The 15,782-nt window shown below is 39.3% G+C and overlaps 1 protein-coding gene across 15 annotated transcripts in view; it reads left to right on the top strand.

Moving 5' to 3' along the window:
• Positions 1–15,782, top strand: part of LRCH3 (leucine rich repeats and calponin homology domain containing 3) — a 117,443-nt gene that overhangs the window by 95,491 nt on the left and 6,170 nt on the right. For 6 of the 15 annotated variants that reach the window (XM_064294322.1, XM_064294414.1, XM_064294279.1 and 3 more), the window contains 5 exons: positions 3,655–3,703; positions 4,212–4,322; positions 5,374–5,492; positions 6,134–6,271; positions 12,458–12,535. In XM_064294322.1, coding sequence (XP_064150392.1) covers positions 3,655–3,703; positions 4,212–4,322; positions 5,374–5,492; positions 6,134–6,271; positions 12,458–12,535 — 495 coding nt within the window. The remainder of the gene's footprint in view (positions 1–3,654; positions 3,704–4,211; positions 4,323–5,373; positions 5,493–6,133; positions 6,272–12,457; positions 12,536–15,782) is intronic. The other 9 variants (XM_064294603.1, XM_064294506.1, XM_064294360.1 and 6 more) reach the window with 3 other exon arrangements.

Here is a 15,782-nt window from a genome sequence, read left to right as displayed (position 1 = left end):
TTTGACTATTTTATCATGCCAGAGATGGTTAAAATGCCAGAGATGGTTATAGACAGTTAATTCTTTATATTCAGATTCTGTTTGAAATGTAATCCTAATTTTTTTTGGTCATGAGTTATTATTTTACTTTGATGAAAATGTAATATTAAATTAACTGTTGTCTGATGTGCTGTGCAAAATAATTTGAGCCCCAGTCCTCAAAATTATCACTGTCAAAACCGTGCATAGCAGGGGTTGGCAAACTATAATCACAAGGCCACCTGTTTTTGTAAATGAAGTTTTACTGGCACCCAGCTACTCCCATTTGTTTGTGTATGGTTGCTTTCATGCCGAATGGCAGCTGGAATAGTTTTAACAGAGATTATGACCAAGAAACGCTTTAAGAAGAAATTTGCCAACCCACACCTTGTATCAACAGTAGTGTCATGAGATGATAAATTTCACCTTTTAGAAAAAATAAATCCAACTCTAAAAATTAAGAACGTGTAGTATTTCCTTTTTTCGAAGGCCTGTAGGGATGATATTTCCATATTTGTTAATTTATGGTACATAATAAATGACTAATAAGCCTCACTGTGAAGAAGGTTGTCGTCTCTTTGTCTTACTTAAATCTGTCCTGCTGTGGTTTATGCTTACTTCTTTTCTTTCCAGAGTAGAGACTTTCTAGTTATTTTGCAGTCTTTATATAAGAATCTTTATATATGAAATTCTACCTGAAAACAATTACAATGTTACCCTTGTCTTATCCTCTTCCTAAATAAACTCAGACCCTTTTATGTGCCTTTTCCAGCCTGTTAATCCTTATGAACTTTGACAAGTTCTCTGCTTTCCATTTTGGTTTTATAGTTCCAAACTAGAAATATATCCATCACTGGAGCCTGCCTGGTGCTAAGCATGAAATAAAGGGCTTCCCACTGCCTTATCCTGAGCATTCTTAGGTTGACTTTTTCAGTTTTAATATTCATTTTGCTTGAAATCTACTGTAGCTCTCAAGTGTGTCAGTTGTACTCCTAAGTGTTCTTTGATTTCCACATCTTGTATCTTTTGTTTTTCTCTGAAAATTTAATTTTGCCTTTTGAACATTTTTGCTTCTCCAGTTTACCAGGATGCTTTCAAATTCTTGCATCATGTCCTTCTAAGTGCTGACTCTCAACTTTATAACACCTGTAAACCTGATAAGCCTTTTCTCTAATTATTATTGAAGATGGCTATACATATCCACATGACTCCTGAAGAAATTTTCTATAGCTCTCTTCTATGTTAACCCTTTTCTAGCCTTCTTTACTTGGGTTCCTTATATAACAACACAGAAAATTTGTGGAACTGTTTTTCAAAATTGTCTCCAGGAAGGTACATAATTAGTATCATGCTACAGGCATAGGAGAGAAGTTAATTCTTAACACTCAGTGGCTGCCTTAGGCCTTGGGGTTTATACTGTCCCAGAGTCCTAGTTGAGAAAGGACTGGTCTGAGTGTGTCAAATGGTGTGTAATCCAGACCACATTTTCTTGTTTTATAATGAATGTCATGTGAAATTCAGTCTAAAACTGCACTGGATTTAAGATAGATGACAAGCCTAACTTTCTATCGATCACATCTGCCGTGCTGTCAAGTGATGAGCTTAAAAAGATTCTTTAGTTTTCGGTGTCACATGTTCTTAACAGCAGTTATACAGTATATTTGGACACGGCTCCCCTTCTTTTATTGCTGAAGCAGACTTAAAAATGAGTTTATGTCAATTTCCGAGATTATTCCTTAGTCTTTTTTTTTTTTTCTCTCCAGTTCTCCAAGAGTTCCCAAATGGAATTAATGACCTAAGAATGATTTAAACTGATTATTTTAGTATCCTAGAATGCAACTAAGGAGCCCTGGCGATGCAATGGTGAAGTGCTCAGCTGCTAACCAAAAGGTCGGCAGTTCAAACCCACCAGCTGCTCCTCAGAGAAAAACATGGCAGTCTGCTTCTGTAAAGACTACAGCCTTGGAAACCGTATGTCTGCTCTGTCCTCTGTGGTCACTATGAGTTGGCATTGACTCGATGGCAGTGGTTTTTTTGGGTTTAGAATGCGAGTCAGTTAGACTTACAGTTTCAATAAAAGTATTTTTTTTTAATTGTCATTTTATAAGCTCCCTCTAGTCCCTTTGTTTTTTATCATTCTCAGTTGTGTAGCGTCTGTTGCTCTTCCGGAGGTAGTAATACTCACGGCTGTTCAGTGCCGTTGGCTTCACCTCTTCCTTCTAACAAAGTTGCTATGTTTATCTGTTTATTCCTTAATATGTTTAAATTTCTAGTCTAACTCTTAATAGGTCTTTTCCTATTTTTTTAAATATTTTTCCTCTGTATCTAGAATAATCTGTATTTTAGTATGTTTCTTATCTGTCCCATTGATCCTTGAACAGATCTTTGTTTAGCTAACTAGCTTCCTCCTTCCTATCTCATATTCCTTGAAGATAAAGATGATCCTTTCTTTCATTTTCTTATAAGATATCCAACTTTTGCCTCATCTGTCTGTTCATTCCTTTTACTAGTTCCCGTTGCTTTTGTTTTATATTTCTTGTTTAATTTTCCATTTCTTCCTGACATCCTAAACTTAGTTTATTTGCATCTGTAAGCTTGATGGATATGTTTTCTTCATTAATGAAGATGTAATATATTACTTTTTCAAGAGTACAGTTTACTTTTTAATCTTAATTCTCAGTCTACAAGTATCAAACCAAGGAGTCCGTACCAGAAAATTCTCTCTAGATCACTCCAAGAGTTTTCTGGACAGCATGGCTTCTGTTTATTTTTTTCTAGCAGTTAAAATTTCTTGCTGTTAATTTCATCTGACCCAAGTGCAACTAGAGATAGGAGATTTCTGAAAATATTGAGGCCAAGAAAAAAAAAAAGGCATGGGAGCAGATGTGTGCATGTGTGTAGTTTTAAAGTCACTGTTAGTACATTGAGTATAATTAGATGTCAGGGTCTGAAAATGTTTTGATAATGTTATTCTAGTTTTTCTTGATTCCCCTCCCCTGCCAAATCTTTAACATCTTTAACCTAACCAACCAGTTTTTTTTTCTATTAGCTTAACTACGTTTCCCATTTTTTCAGATAAACTTTCTTCCAGTTTGGCTAGCCCTTCCCCTTTTTTACAATTCCTTTAGTCAATGAGTTGAAAATATCTTGGACTCAAATACTGATTTGGAAAACATACCCTCTCTCATCTCTTAAACACCATTCTTTGTTACTGAAATGAAGAAACATCCATCACTGTTTCTTAAAACGTTGAATTTTATTCTCCAAAGGAAAAAAAAATACTTCAGAAACTATTCCAGAAAACTGTTATAAAATTTTGTCCTCTCTTTCCTACACATTTCCCAGTAAAGTTTCCTGCCTTAAAAAGGATGATCATTTTTCACAGTCTAAGGACAGCCTGCTAGATAGTGGGACTCTTTAGAGGATGTATTATATAAACTTTCTTGCATGCTACGCAGATAAAAGGTTTGGCTTAAGAAGAAAACTTAACCTGATTCATTTCACCAAATACTCATTTCTAGATTTAATTTCGCAGGGGAGTTGCATGTTCTTTTCTTTTATAATCCCAGAGTTACCATAAATGTGAAAAGTACCTCTTCTTGGATGTTAACTAACGGCATATCTGTTTCTCTGCAGAGTGATGATAGATCTAACGCCTCATCAAGTTCACCTATAGCAGAAACAGGTAAGACACAAAGGTGCAAGTAACCACGTGAAGATTAAGAATTCTTCACCAGGATTTTCCCAGTGGTTCTTCTTAGATAGCTGCCGCTGCTTTTTCTGAGACGGGACATGAGACACAAAATTGGAAACTTGCTGCACATTTTCCCTTTATAAACCAGCTGCTTGTTCACCTCCTCAGCCATTTGCTGTAACAGATGAGTGAGCTGGCAGAACTACAGGTTTGCAGGGAACTGTGTTTGACGTGTTAATATTCATTCCGCCTTTATTGATACACCAAAAATAACATAACAATTAAAAACATAAAAGCAACCAGCCTACCTGCTTTCATGCTAACTTTTCTGTACCATACTTTGCATTAATAAAATTATAATGTTATGTCATTGCCATATTTAATTTGATTTTTTCTTTATTTGCTGCTGCTGAAATTTTGTTGACAAGCTTATCTGCTGTTGTATTTAATTTTCTTTCCATCTCCTTTAATCGTATTTTGCTTTTCCATGCTGATTTAGTTCATCATTCCCCTGCATATTCCTTTCCTGCTGCTGCCACCCAGAGAAACCAGCCCCAACGCCCTGAAAGCTTCCTTTTCCGAGCAGCTGTCAGGGCAGAAACAAATAAAGGTAAGTAGTAGTGAATAAGGAGTCCCTGGGTAGTGCAGATGGTTAAGCACTTAACTACTAGCTGAAAAGTTGGTGGTTCAGATCTACCAGAGGTGCCTTAGAAGAAAGGGCTGGTGAACCGCTTCCGGAAGGTCACCCCCTTTAAAGCCCTGTGGAGCAGCTTGGCTCTGCACACACGGGTCGCCATGAGTCAGTCGGTTCAATGGCAGCTAACAACGACAGTAGTGATTAAAAAGGGGGAGAGGGCTCAACAGTGACATCAACTGTCACATGCTTTTAAACTCTACCCTGAACTGTCTCCTGGGCAGAAGCTTTGAACTCATTGCACTTCTCTGTGATCTCGTTGACATTAAACCTGCAAGATCTTTGAATTTGCTTTGAGTAGAAACAAATCAGGTGGCACTTCTCGGTACCTAAAAGCAGGTCATTGAGTGTTTGAGCAGGTAAAATGCTCTTTAAAGGTTTTAGAGAATGTTCCTTCTCTCTGAAGTGAGCTCTTTTTCTGATTTCCGTGTGATGACAAAAGCTGTTTTTCCTGTTCTTAACTAAATGAATTAGTAATTTTTTTAATCTCACATTCTTTTGGCTATGACAAATAATTTACCTGGCCCCAAAAGGAGAAGTTACTTGGAAATGGAAACAAACATTTCAGGTTCTTTTAAACTTTTTTTCTCATTGCCATCAAGTCAATTTCAATTCATAGTGACCCTATAGGACAGAGTACAACTGCCCCACGGGGTTTCCAAGGCTGAAATCTTTACCAAGGCAGACTGCCACATCTTTCTCCCAGGGAGCAACTGGTGGGTTTGAACTGCCAACCTTTCGATTAGCAGCTGAGTGCTTAACCACTGCGCCACCAGGACTACTTCTGATGTAACAAATAGACGCACTGCTGCTGGGAGTCTAAATTAGTCTGGAGGACTGTTTGCATTATCCACTGAAGCTGAACGTTTGTACACTTTACGACCAGCGATTTTACTTTCAGAAACGTGTATATATTCACATAGTACTTCTGTACAACATAATACCTTACTTATTAATACTGTTCTAGGTCATGGGTCACCCCTTCTGTCATCTTCTGCAGCTGCCATGGACTCTACAGATTCCATAACAAGGCAGAATTCAAGACAGCGAGAGGAAGAGCTGGAGTTAATAGATCAGCTACGGAAAGTGCGTACTTACCTTTCAGTCACACGTTTTTAATGATCTTGTTATAGTCCATGATCCTGTAATCACTTGTTCACTTGATATTTAAATTTTAATAGAATCAACAAGTACCCACTGTGTGCTATGTATTGTAATGAACGTAAAAGAAATTTTGCTAATAAGGAAACGGTTTTCAACTATTTACTTAGAAATTGATTGAGGTGGGGATTATTTTATAAAGCTCAATTTCTGGCCCTACTCATTTAAAACTTTTTTCTTTTCCTTTCTGCCTCAGTTTGTAAAGACATCTTGTAAGAGTTCTAATAATTTATATGTGTAAACATATACATGCACATATCATACTTACATATAGATAATGATTGACTGTTTAATTTGAAATGGAAAGAGAATCCAGTGTTTTATGAGAAAATTATAGCTGGATTCTGTTGTACTTTGTACCAGTGTAGCCTGGCTGCAATACCTACATACGTATTAGATCTCCTTACGTTATTGACTTAGGACAGAAAGATAAAATCGATACAATGGTACTTAAGTTACTTGCTTTTTATCTTGGTTTCTAATTAAATATATATCCCATTGCAGCTTATGTCCTGTGTGTTCACCACTTTTCAAATAATAGATGACCCATTTTCTTGTTCTTGCAGCACATTGAGTACCGGTTGAAAGTATCTCTACCATGCGATCTTGGAGCAGCTCTGACCGATGGTGTTGTTCTCTGCCATTTGGCCAATCACGTGCGGCCTCGATCTGTCCCAAGCATTCACGTGCCCTCACCAGCTGTAGTAAGTTCACAATGCTAAAAAATGTTTGCCATTTCATTAGACACTTACTAAGTACCGTGGCCAGCATTGTGCTGGAAGCTAGGGAAACAAATATGAAGAGAGCCTAGTCCCTCCCTTCCTGAGTCTCACCTCTACTAGAGAAAAAATAGGCATATAAACAATAAATTCTATTTCAATGCTTAATCTTAGAGGTATGTAAGAGGTGAGCTATGGCGATACAAAAAAAGGACCACTTAACTCCGGAGAGCTCAGGAAGCCTTCCCGGAGGAGGTAAAACTTAAACTAATTCTTGAAGTAGGAATTTGCCAGCGGTACAGTGAGTGAGAAAGGCCTTCCAAGCACAGTATTCTCAGAGTTCAAAGCTAAGGAAGATCATGGCATCCTTAGGTCATGCACACGGTGTGGGGGCGAATGGCAGGGGATGAAGTTAGAGATGTAAGCCAGGCACCGTGTTACTATGGCCTCTTGTTACCATGTCAAGGAGTTAGAAGTTTATACAGTGGGAAACACTGGAAGAATTTAAATAGAGGAGTAATATGAGAGAATGATCAGCCTGGCTGCTAAGTGACAGATAGATAGATCTGAGGTTGTAAGACTAAGCAGCCGGGTGAGGAGCCTGCTGCGCTGGTCCAGGCTGGAGAAGATAACAGCCTGAGTTAGGGCTGTGGGAGGGAGGGTGGGAGAGGGGGTAGACTGAGCAGATTACTTCAGAGGTGGAGCTGACAGGACCTGGTGACCAACCTCCGGGAGGAGATGAAGGAGAACGCGCATTCAGGGCAACAGCCGGCGTGCTTTGGACTGCTGGCCCAATCTGGATGTCGGTTGTTAGGATGGCAACCCACACAAAAAGAGGAGGCTTTGAGTTGACACATCTCTCTCTTTTGTTTTTCTTCGAACTTTTATTATGAAAATTTTCAAACTTTCAGAAACATTGAAAGAATAATGCAGTGTATACTGTTAAAGGCACCACCTAGCTCTGGCATTTACTGCATTTGCCACACACTTGCTTTATCTGTCGATATTTGTATATGGGTATGTATTTTTACCTGTTTGAAAGACAGCATAATATTTTACCCTTATATATTTCAGCCTGCATGTCCAAAAAATAGAGGCATTCTCTTCACAGTAATAAAAACTAAGAAAATATAACAATTATTCCATTATTTCATAACATATTCAGTCCATGTCTTAGGTCAGGTTTCCTAGAAACAGAGTCTGAGACAGGGACTTTGGGTGCCTGTAACATACTGAAGGAGTTCTCCGAAAAAGACAGGGAGCGAAGGAAGCAGTATAGGGCAGGGGACAGTTAAGCAAGGACGTGGACTCCGCTGATTCCATAGGGAGCTCTGGAGTGTCGATTGCACCAGAGTTTGCTCTGCCCTGAGGCAAGAGGGCTCAGCGTCCACCAGTCAGTTGTTGTCTACAGGCTGTGGGGAAGGTGGCCTAGGACAGTTCTCCAGAGAAGGGGCAGCTGTGAGCCATTAGAAGCCACAAGGAAGTGGGGGTAGGAGGGAGGACGGCTGCATAGGCTAGGTGAAGGAAAAGTGGGGGAGGCGCTGGCAGTATCCACCACAGGTTGTGTTCAAACTTCCCCAGCTGTTCCAAGAATATCTTTTATAGCTGCTGTCCCTCCCCTCCCCCCACCAGTATACATACACACGCACACATACGCACACATAACCGAGATATAATCACGGCTCCCACATTGCATTTGATTCTTACGTGACACCCTCTTTTGAGGATACTCATAGTACCCGAATGGATTCTGTGTTAGTAACGTGCCTCACACTATTTAGCCTTTTGCAAATAATTTTGCCCTCGTCTCATTCTCTGGTCACCTATTATTACTTACCAGGACATCCCTGACACAAATTCTTTATTCAGAATGCAATTGTGTCCAGGCCTATAGATTGCTGCTTCTGGAGATTCACCCTGCTACCTCGCCAGATGCAGTTTCCTTGTGCCCCCCGCAGACCTTGTATTCTCGTAATTATAACAGCTTCCCAGTCCTAGGCTGGGTCTCCTCTCTGTTGCCAAAGTCCCGGGAGTCTCATATGGCTCTTTCCTTTCTGGCACATCCAAAGATAGCCATGCATTTGCTTCTCAGGAAGATAGCTACTTTTTATTTAGTGGCTTCAGAAATCAGGCCTTCAGTTTTGCACAGAAAAGGCAGAGAGGAACTATAGCACTACCCTGCTCCCAGAGGTTCAGAATACTTGGTTTTGGTCCTGACCATGATGGTGAAGAGAATACGAATTGACGTGCCATTTGGCAACACCAGTAAAGCAAGGGTCCAGTCATATTTTGCATTCTTCCCAGTTTTTGTTAACTGAGTTAAGAAGAATTTTTCTTTAATTAAAAAAAAAAAAGGAGAAGTCTGTAATTTTTCACAGGAAGTAACAAGGAACTAATATGCAGAAAGCGGAATTTCAGTAGGGGTGACTAAGTTTCTTTACTTTGATTACCAGAACACAGTACCTTCCATTTAAGAATGTAAAATATGTATAAGAAATGAATATTTAACTGCTTAGAGAAATGAAACACATGGACCTTCTCAAAGAAATGGGTAGAATGTGATAGAGCATTTAAAACTTGCTAGTGAAATCAACAATAAAACTTACGGACTCAGATATTTACTGAGCACATACCCTGTGCCAGGCATGACGGGTACAGGCATTAGCTGCCGTGTGGTCAGCCTTTGTGTCACGGAGGGTTTTCTTGGCTGGAATCTTTACAGAAGCCGTCCACTAGGCCTTTCTTCCTCAGAGCTACTGATGGGGTTTAAGCCACCAACCTCCGGGTTAGCGGCCGGTGGCAAACTGTTTGCACCATGCAGGCTCCTTCAAGAGTGTTAGCTCCTAAATAAATAAATATATGAAGGAATGAGTGAGGTCTTTCATGAAACAGCTTTACACCTAAGAACGAGTAGGACTATTAAGCAGATTATTTAAGGAGGAATCTTCTTGGTTAATAAGTGTTCTGTAAAGTTAAGAAGAAACATGTAAATATCTAAAACTTCCCAAATTATAACATTTGGGGGTGAAGAAATGGACTTCGAGTCTGTCAGATGAGAATTATCCAGCATTTTAACTGAAAGCAAAAACAACCCTATTTTCTAACAGTGATCATGATTATTATGAATAAAGTGCTGTTGCTCTAGCGGGGCTTCTGTCACAGCACTAGACCTCAGTGTAAATGTGTACGTCTGTTTCTCATTCATACGACTTTCCCGCCCTCATGTCAGAGCACTTCTTTCCTTATTTTGTTCTTATGACCATACAGAAAGCTTTGTAATTTACTTTCTTAGTAGAAATTATTTGTGATGAGAATCTAAAATTAAAGCCAAATACAGATGAAGAAGTATAGCAGTTTCCTTGTGTTTACATTCATGCATGGTAATCTATTGTGAATCTTTGAGCAATGGCTGATTAGAATTCTACATGTAACTTCATAAACAGTTTCTTGATGTATTGTACAAACCATTGTTTCTTTCCCCAATTCAAAAAAACAACCTCATTGTAAGAGGAGGTCTTACTAGATGTCTAAAAAAAAAAAAAAAATAGCCATTTTAAAAGAAATTCAGAAATACTTGTATGTTGGCAGCTTTTGTTCCTGGTGGTACAAATGGTTAAAGCACTTGGCCACTAACTTCAAGGTTGGTGGTTCGAATCCACCAGAGGTGCCTCGGAAGAAAGGCCTCATGATCTAGTTCCAAGAGATAACAGCCATTGAACACCCTATAGAGCGCAGTTCTACTCTTAAACATGTGGGATCGCTGCAAGTTGAAGTCGACAGCAGCTAATTTGGTGTTTTGTTTTTCCACCATTAGGTTATAATTCATCTTTGTTATTTTGGGACTATCGAGGATGTTTGATAAAATGCTCTTTGGTTATGCAGTAGGCATTGGTGTTAAATATTACAGTTCATATCTTCGAAGTATGCTATTGAAACATGTCAAAAATCATTGTAAATATTGTGATGTGACAACTCACTGAATGACTCATATCTCCAGGGAGGATGACCTGAAAATTCTGAATCATTTCAGATACCCAGAATGGATGACCCATTTATGTCTCGATCCTTGCAGTGTAGATTATCCTCTTGTTGAAATTACCTTCTTCCCTAAAACCTGCCAAAGATTTTTATTCAGAGCAGGCTATGTATTACAGAAATGTGGCTGTCCCAAACCAGCCACCCTTGTCCCAGTAACTTTCACCCCAATGACTTTTCTCTTGTGCCTCAGTTCACCAGACCACCCCCTAAACTGGCCAGGAGCTGAGTGGGACACACCATCACTGGTCCAAGGAGCAGCCTTCTCTTTCAGCTCTTTCACACGTTAAAAAATAAAAGAGAAGGGGCACAGCTCCAGTGTGAATTAGCCAATCTGAATCCCATGATTGTTTTTCTCCTTCTGTTAAATAGACCGTGATTCTACTATTTATGTTTTTACTTTTTAAAATCTCAGCTATAGAGAACTTGGCATAGGCAAGAACGAATGCCCGCCATAGAATCCTAAATCATGTCTTCTTTCTGGACGTATCTGAAAGTTTTTCAACTTGAAACTTGAAAATGATTATTACTTTCCACTATTATTTATCTACGTTGTTTTCCTTCTTCTCGTGACAGAGTATTCTTAAATTCCACCTTTGAAGAAAACCCAGATATTTACAGGTAGCTTTTCTGTAGGGTCGCTATGAGTCAGAATTGACTTGATGGCAGTGGGTTTGGTTTGGTTTTGGTTTTCTTCTCTAGAGGTGGTACAGGCTTCCCTCTCCTTACCATTATCTGGGTCAGATTCCCTGCAGACATCTAGCTTCCATGTCGGATGCTTGAACACAGTGGGAGCCAACTAATGAATTGATCCAGTTGAGTTTGTTAACCATCCTGGGAAGTGGGATTCGTATTTCTTCCTTACGTTATATCCCAGGATAACCCACCAGAGGAAAAACCTTATCACAACTTTGAGTCATATGACACAATTCTGTGTTTCCAGTCATTAGAGATCTTTTCAGAAAAACAAGCTTACTAGTTAGTAATGAGGGAAATTTCCTGTGGGAAATGTCGTTCTTTTGAAAATAGGTTCTTTAACCCAAACTTTTAAAAGTTAAATGTTTAAAACAAAACTTAAATGTTATCATTGGAAGGCATCTGTAGCTCACTTATGAGGAAAGGCTGCTGGTTTAAAAAAAATGTGTGTGTGTGTGCTTTAAGTGAAAGTTTACAGCTCAAGTTAGTTCTCATACAAAAATGTGTACATATCTTGTTATGTGACCCTGCTTGCTCTCCCTATAATGTGACAGCACACCCCTCCTTTCTACCCAGATTTCCCATGTCCGTTCAACCAGCTCCTGTCCCTTTCTGCCTTCTTATCTCGCCTTCGGACAGGAGCTGCCCATTTAGTCTCATGTATCTACTTGAACTAAGAAGGACACTCTTCATAAGTATCATTTTCTGTCTTATCCAGTCTAATCTTTGTCTGAAGAGTTGACTTTGGGAATGGTTTTAGTTCTGAGTTAACACAGAGTCCAAGGGTTCCTCTAGTCTCAGTCAGACCATTAAGTCTGGTCTTTTTACATGAATTTGAGTTCTGCACCCTACTTTTCTCCTGCTCCATCAGGGCCTCTCTGTTGTGCTCCCTGTCAGGGTAGTCATAGTCATTAAGAATATATCTTCTTTTAAACAAATTAAAAGTAAATGAATCAAAGTGTTAACTGTGATTATATTTGAATCATGGGGCTGTAATTAGTTTTCTTGCTAACCTCCAAATTTAGTGTATATTGCTTTAAAATGGAAAAAGAAACACTAAAAATCTACTCTCTCCCTCCTCCATTTTCTCTTCTTAGTACTTGTCTTACAAAATCAAAGCCAAATGTCAAGAGTGGGGATTGGCAAACTGTAGCCCACCTATTTTTTTGTAAATAAAGTTTCACTGGAACACACTTATTTGTTTACATACTGTCGATGGCTGCTTTCAAGCTCTAACAGCAGAATTGAATAGTTGCAACAGAAATCATACACTCCTCAAGCCTAAGATACAGATTACATGGTCCTTTACAAAAAAGTTTGCCAGTCCCTGGTCTACAGCATTATGATTTTATGAAGCAATTGGAAAGAAGATTTTTAAAGTTAGCCAGATTTTAAAAAATTTGCTAGTAACACCATTTTCCTTTCCTTTTCTCATTGCAGCCTAAATTAACAATGGCAAAATGCAGACGAAATGTGGAAAATTTCCTAGAAGCTTGCAGAAAAATTGGTGTACCTCAGGTAATAAATATATCATTTTTCATATTGTCTAAACAAACATGGGTGTTATTTTCCTAAAATCTTTGAAAAATGCAAATCTCTAAAATTTTGTAGGACTAGCTCTGAACTAAGTTGATAATTATTAGATGATTTTGTACTACCAGAGTCAGTCAATATACTTTTGAACAGTTTTTCCTTAATAATTTCTAAGGACCAAGCTAAGAAATCATACACATATAAATTTAAATAATTACTTTGAAATAAATGCTGAGTAAATAATCAAAAAATAATTCATGTGATCTATTGAGATTGAGACAATAGTGGAAACAAGGACTCAGATATACCAGTGATCATGAAAATGGTGCAGGACCAGGCAACGTTTCATTCTGCTGTACATACGACTGTCGTGAGTCAGAACCAACAACATCCCCTGGACATCCCCGCTTACTCTTTTTGCCTCGGAAAATACATATACAACAACTAACTAAATTTTAATTAAGTGAAAATTAGCTACGTATACAGATTGAGAATGCTTCAGTTGGCTTTGGTTTTTTAACACCTGCTTTAATACATTAAAAAATTTTTTTTATTTTGAAATAATTTTATACTTACAGAAACGTTGCAAAAATATAATACAGAGAGTTCCTGTATACACTTCACTTGGCTTCCCCTAATGTTAATATCTTATATAAATACAGTATAATTATCCAGGTTAAGTAGCACTAGACCAATACTGGAGCCCTGGTGGTGCAGTAGTTAAGAGCTGTGGCTGCAAACCAAGAGGTCAGCAGTTCGAATCCACCAACCGCTCCTTGGAGACCCTGTGGGGCAGTTCTACTCTTACAGTGTTGCAGTGAGTCGGAATTGACTCGACAAAAACAACAACTGGTTTTTTGGGTTTAGACCAATACTTTTTAAACTAAATTACAGATCTTATTCAGATTTTACCAGTTTTTCCACTAAGCTCTAATACTTTTTGAGTTTAGCACACAAGAGGCCATTTCTAGACATTTTTTTCCTGCTATGAGGATTCATTGCTGCCAGGTTTCTCAGTTACAGCTTTATTGCCGTTTAATAGTACAAATAGTTAAACTTTATTTATAGTTGGAATTAAGGGAAAAAAACTTGATACACTTTAAGTTACCTTAAAAAAAATGATGTAAAACTAAGCATACTACTTTCAGTGGATGTTATATTTTTTATTGTGCTTTAGGTGAAAGCTTGCAACTCGTTACTTTCCCGTACAAAAATTTATACACACATTGTTTTGTGGCATTAGTTGCAATCCTCACAATGTGATAGCACGCTCCCCCTTTCTACCCTGGGTTCCCCAAGTCCATTCAGCTAGTTCCTGTCCCTTCTGCCTTCTCATCCTGCCTCCGGACAGGAGACACGAGTATTATGTTTAATGAAATGATGTCTAGACACACTTAAAGAAGTAACCTAGTGCGATTTGATACTTTTTCATTAACCGCAACCATTACAATTCTTATCATACTTTGGCCAGTCTTCACAGAGAAAAAACATGACACTTTCCTGTCACCTTCTTAAATTAGCTGTCAGAAATCCAGGATTGGCCCCCGAGCAAAACAACTCCGCGATTTCTCGCAAAGTGAAGCCCTTGTCCCGGTGGCTTTCACCACGGTAACCCTCTCGGTACGCAGGTCGCCATACCTCTCTCTTAACTAGAAGGAGTTGGGAGGGACAGAGCATCCTTGTTCAGTGGGCAGCCTGCTCTTTAACTCTTTCACACGTTGAAGTGGAAAAAAGGAGCTAAGCTCCCCAGGTCAGCTGCCTTAGCAGTGTGTGTCCTGCGGTTCTTTTTCTTCTTCAGTCCAGTAGTTGGTGATCCTCCTATTTCTTTTTTTCTTTTTTGGAGGGGCTGGGGTTTTTTCTTTTTTTTTTTTTTACTTGAAAATTTACATTTTGTGGTAGTTAGCAAGAAACTTTTGTTCCTATAGACAAATTCAACCCTGTTTTTATTTTTATATCAGATATTGTTTTCTAAAAATTTCATCTTCTCTTTTGTGCAAACCATTTTAAAGATACTGAGAGCATTTACTAAGATTTCTAAACAAACAGCATGTATTTTAGCCCTACCAACAAGCAGGTTCTAATGTGTATACGTTCAGTACCTTCCCTTTCTCCCTACTTAAGATGCTCCTAACCTGATCACCACGCACACAGATGCGCCCAGTGCCTGCTCCAGTTCCCAACCGTAATGTCTTTGAACAAGAGAACGTAGCGTGGGCTTAAGTCTATGGAATGGCAACCATAGAAATAAACAGGCCCTGTACACCTAGAGAGGAGAGTGCTAGAAAAGGCCCCACGTAAGCAACACATGCTAACAGACTTAGCCCGTGTCAAAGCATGTTAAAAGTACTGTTTACCGGCTTTTCCAGTCATTATACCTGTCCACAGGGAGTCCTGGTAGCACAGTGGTTAAGTGCTCAGCTGTTAACCAAAAGGTAGGTGGTTCGAACCCACCAGCTACTCTGTGGGAGAAAGACGTGGCAGTCTGCTTCTGTCAAGATGACAGCCTTGGAAACCCTATGGGGCAGTTCTACTCTGCCCTGTAGGGTTGCTGTGAGTTGGAATCAACTTGACAGCAGTGGGTTTGGTTTTGGTCTGGTCATACCTGTCCACAGGGCCTTAGAGCACCAACATCAGTCTCAGATTTAAAGTCCTTACACTTGAATTCTTTAAGAATGTTCTTGCCATCAGTCAGCAAGATACAAAAACTGTGCCTTAAAGCACATATTGAATTCAGCATTTGCCTAGCAGTGGTTAACAGTACTTCTCCTTGGCCAGCCGACCCTGTTCCTACCAAGCCACGCTATTTTAAGGCAAGTACAGAGATAGAAAACACAGAATTTTAGAAGACTGAGCGTGTTTCCAGAGTGGTTAGACTGGGGTCATTGACACATCCTTCCTCTCTCGCCCCCTACGCTCCCAGAAAGAGGAAGTGGACATTCCACATAGGCTCCCTCTTCCCTGGCCCCTCTGCCTTCCACCCAAGCCCCTGCCACCACCGCCACCACCACTTTTAGATGGCTTCCTGTCATGCTGTAGCTTCTGCTAAAAAACTGATCATCTGCCTAGAACAAAGCGAAGGAGAATGAAGAAATAGACAGACTTACAGGTTCAGGCTAGCATCCCTCAGGTCCCTCCACTACGAAAGGAAAAAGGAAATCTACCCCCTCCCCTTTCCTTCACCCTACTTCTGGGCCTCCTGACCTTTCCCTGAACATTCCCACTTGTTCTGCTT

The sequence above is a fragment of the Loxodonta africana genome, chromosome 1, assembly GCF_030014295.1.
Source record: "Loxodonta africana isolate mLoxAfr1 chromosome 1, mLoxAfr1.hap2, whole genome shotgun sequence".
Lineage (NCBI taxonomy): Eukaryota > Metazoa > Chordata > Mammalia > Proboscidea > Elephantidae > Loxodonta > Loxodonta africana.
The sequence above is the reverse complement of the archived record's forward strand: the minus strand, read 5'-3'. Positions and strand labels throughout refer to the sequence as shown.